General features: G+C 43.7%; 1 protein-coding gene across 1 annotated transcript; it reads left to right on the top strand.

Moving 5' to 3' along the window:
- Positions 1–607: 607 nt before the first annotated feature.
- Positions 608–2408, top strand: tstd3 (thiosulfate sulfurtransferase like domain containing 3). Its single transcript, XM_037454946.2, has 4 exons — positions 608–885; positions 993–1160; positions 1349–1508; positions 1964–2408. Exons 1-4 carry the CDS (start codon positions 750–752, stop codon positions 2019–2021), a joined length of 522 nt encoding a protein of 173 aa, XP_037310843.1. The 5' UTR covers positions 608–749; the 3' UTR covers positions 2022–2408.
- Positions 2409–3348: the final 940 nt, after the last annotated feature.

The following is a 3348-nucleotide window of genomic DNA, read 5'->3' as shown; positions in this document are numbered from 1 at the left end:
GACGCACTACGGTGGCTCAGTGGGCCCCAATGCTGCATTCACGTACAATGGAACATTTCCCTAAAAGGCAAACGGGTTCTGTGAAAGAGCTTTGTAACGTTAGGTAACACATGGAATACCTAACGGTTAGTTGTTATCTTTTATTTAAAGATATCAAATATCTGGAAAGGTAGTAAACAAATGACTATGCACTCCTGTGTCCTACTATGAATGCAAACTGACTAACTGTATGACACATGGCCTCAAGTCTTTATTTTTTGTAGTGAATTCATCACACATAATTATCAAACCTAATCCTTACAAGTGATGTAGCCAACATATTTTAGTATGATTTATTTTAGCGTTTAGGAGAGCTGAAGTAGAAGCCCAAGGCCCCTCTGCCTTATAAATGACTGGCCAGATGTGGATTGATGTCATCACTGCCATGAGATTGAATGCATCAAATACTATGCATTTAATATTTTGTTGGTTCATGAGTGATATCTATTTCAGATGATTTTATTGTATTGATAATGACTCAACCTTTAAAATATGTGGTTAAAGACTTGTTATTGCACAGGAGGCAGTAGTTTGTCCTTCTAGCGCACCATACTTACGCGCATGCGCATATACATTTTGCCAGGGTTCGGGGTTGGTGGGATCCGGGTCAAAGTTTTTCTACTTACATTAGTTGTCGCACCAAGTATCATTTCGTACTTACGGGTTTATACAAGGACTTCTACAGTGTAACATAGGGTGTGACTAGCCGCATGGCTCTCCGAAGGTGTGTGAGGTTTGCTGGGCTCGCTCCGCGGCTGTTATGGAACAGTACCGTCCTGCCGGGACCTTCCGCCCCAGGACGAACCTGCGCGTCCAGCCTTGTCATCGCTAACCGCTGTTGTAAAGGTGAGCTTTTTGTCAGTGTCCGTGTGAATGTCAGCCGGGCGGCTCTTGACGCACTCTCGTGTTTTGGAAATTGTCCACATTGTGTGTGTGTGTGTCTCCGCTTTCAGCCGCAGAGCAGCAGCTCCGTCGGTTCAGTGCTGCGCCATCGAGCACGAGTGTGAGTTATGAGCAGCTGAAGCGGCTCCTGGCGGGGCGCGAAGCCGTGGTCATAGACGTCCGCGAGCCGTGGGAGCTCCGGGAGTACGGCCTCATCCCCGGGTCCATCAACGTTCCCCGTGAGTGTTGTTTTACCTTTGCACAAATGAACCTGCCCCCCTGTTAGACCAATATATGAATGTAGTATCCGAATAGTTGATGTTATGTGAAGGTCATCGACAAATAAGGTATCGTTTTGTTTTTATCTAACAGCACACATGTCAAGTTCTACTCGCTGCAACTGACCTGTGCTTATTTGACTTTGCAGTGGGACAGGTGAACACTGCCCTCCAACTGGCTCCCGAAGAGTTCCATGAAAAGTACGGGGGTGGGATGCCCCAGCAGACGGATAACGTTGTGTTCACCTGTCTGGCAGGGGTCAGGAGCCAGAAAGCCCTGGACACAGCCGTCTCGTTGGGATACAAAGAGTGAGACGTGTCCCCTCGGCACATATCCGTCACAATCGTCGCTTCTTTCCTCATTGTCAAGTCCAAATTATTGAACTACTCACCTTTAGGGAGAGTTGACTAAGATCTCTTGTTATTGTTCATTGTAAAAAGCTTTTACCCCGAGTGGAGCAAAAGCTAGAGTGACACTTTGATATCTCAGGGTTGTATGTATGTCCTTCATCTATAGATATATATGTATATATAGATAAAATGGATTGATGCATGAATAAATACATCTACACACACGCTCTAGACCCCTCACACACACAATTGAATTCTCCCACCTCCCATATACATCTCTATACAATACACTAGGGAATGTATTTATATATTTCAAGTGCAAATATTGTGGTATTTTAACGAAAACTAGGATTTTCTTTTGCACCATGTTTTTAACATTCCCTTGACTTTGTGTCCTCTTACTTGTGTTTTAGTGTTCATAATTACCTTGGTGGATGGCAAGACTGGGAGAAGAATGAACAGCAAAAGTGATCCAGGGATGTTGAAACAGGAGAAAAAAGAATCCAACAGAGATCAGACTGGCGAGCAGGGTGCATGCTCTGGTCACAAGGCTTCTTGAAAAGGGGTTGTAAAATAATTTACTCCTTTATTTCTTTCCTCATCTGTGAATCCCCAAAAGTGAAACCAGAGGGCTCAGGACATATCAACCAGCACATCTCTGCTGCTAAACATACATTGTGATACTACTTGTAATTTAATTATAAAACTATTTATAAACTATTTACAACTGGTAACCTCTGATTATTTTAATTCTCTATACAATGATGGTGAATGAAAAGGAAGTGGTCCTGTACCAATCTCTATTTGACGCTCATGCATCTGTAGTTGTTGCATACATCATTCAATAAATACAATTATAGTTTTGATAAACCGCCATGTCTAATTTGTGTTCTGTAATCATTATCTCCTTAAATTCTTTTAAAACAACTGTAATTTGAATAACTTGAGGTATGCACATTGGGATGGCTGCTGAGGTGACAGCTGCTGGGACGGCATTGAAGGGCTGTGTCTAATAACCACTAGGTCTCACTAGGAATTTGACACCCACCCTCTAGGTAACATTTACATCTTCTTTTGTCATCTACAGTAATACATGTCTTCAGAACCCCTCAACTAGTTTATAGGCCTCTGCCATGGACCTTGTTCGCTGTTACCCTTTCACTGCTTGGGCTGTAGTCCACACAGGTCACACTTATGACATTCCCGTGATTACTTCATTCGGCGTCTGTGCCTCACTAAATTTAGAGGCAGTTTTGTTGTTGCTGAATCGTGGTCACTGGGGGAACTGACCTCAAAGATGCATGAGTAAATAATCTGGCTCACGGGTGTTACTGCAAGCGAGCAAAGATGATTGGACAGCTTCGTATTTAATTGTTACTGTAAATAGGCCAAATGTAATAGAAGATACCACAACGATGAGGGATGCTATTTGGTCGGCACATGAAGAGGGCTGTTCCTCCGACGGTGGATCGTTTTACGTCACCGGTTCCACCGTTCCCCAAAAAGTCCCACGCTGCTGCAAGGTCTCAGCTGAAAGATGTGTGTGCGTGTAACTTTAGTGTTGGGTTTTCTATGAGGGTTATAGTTGCTGGTATTTAATGTTTACAGTATATATTAAGCACAGTGCAGTGTGTACTGACCCCAGACCAAGTGACCCTGAAGGTGTCAATAAAGAAGTGTTCCATGGGACGGACGCACTGTTTTCTCCCCTCATATCACTGTGCCATGTCAAGCATGAACTCCAGACCGTACCCCCTCCTTAGTCCCCCTTAGCGCAGCAGTTAATTTCATTTTCCTT

This window comes from Pungitius pungitius, chromosome 11 (assembly GCF_949316345.1).
Source record: "Pungitius pungitius chromosome 11, fPunPun2.1, whole genome shotgun sequence".
Lineage (NCBI taxonomy): Eukaryota > Metazoa > Chordata > Actinopteri > Perciformes > Gasterosteidae > Pungitius > Pungitius pungitius.
Note: the sequence above shows the minus strand (reverse complement) of the source record. Positions and strands in the feature narration are given on the sequence as shown.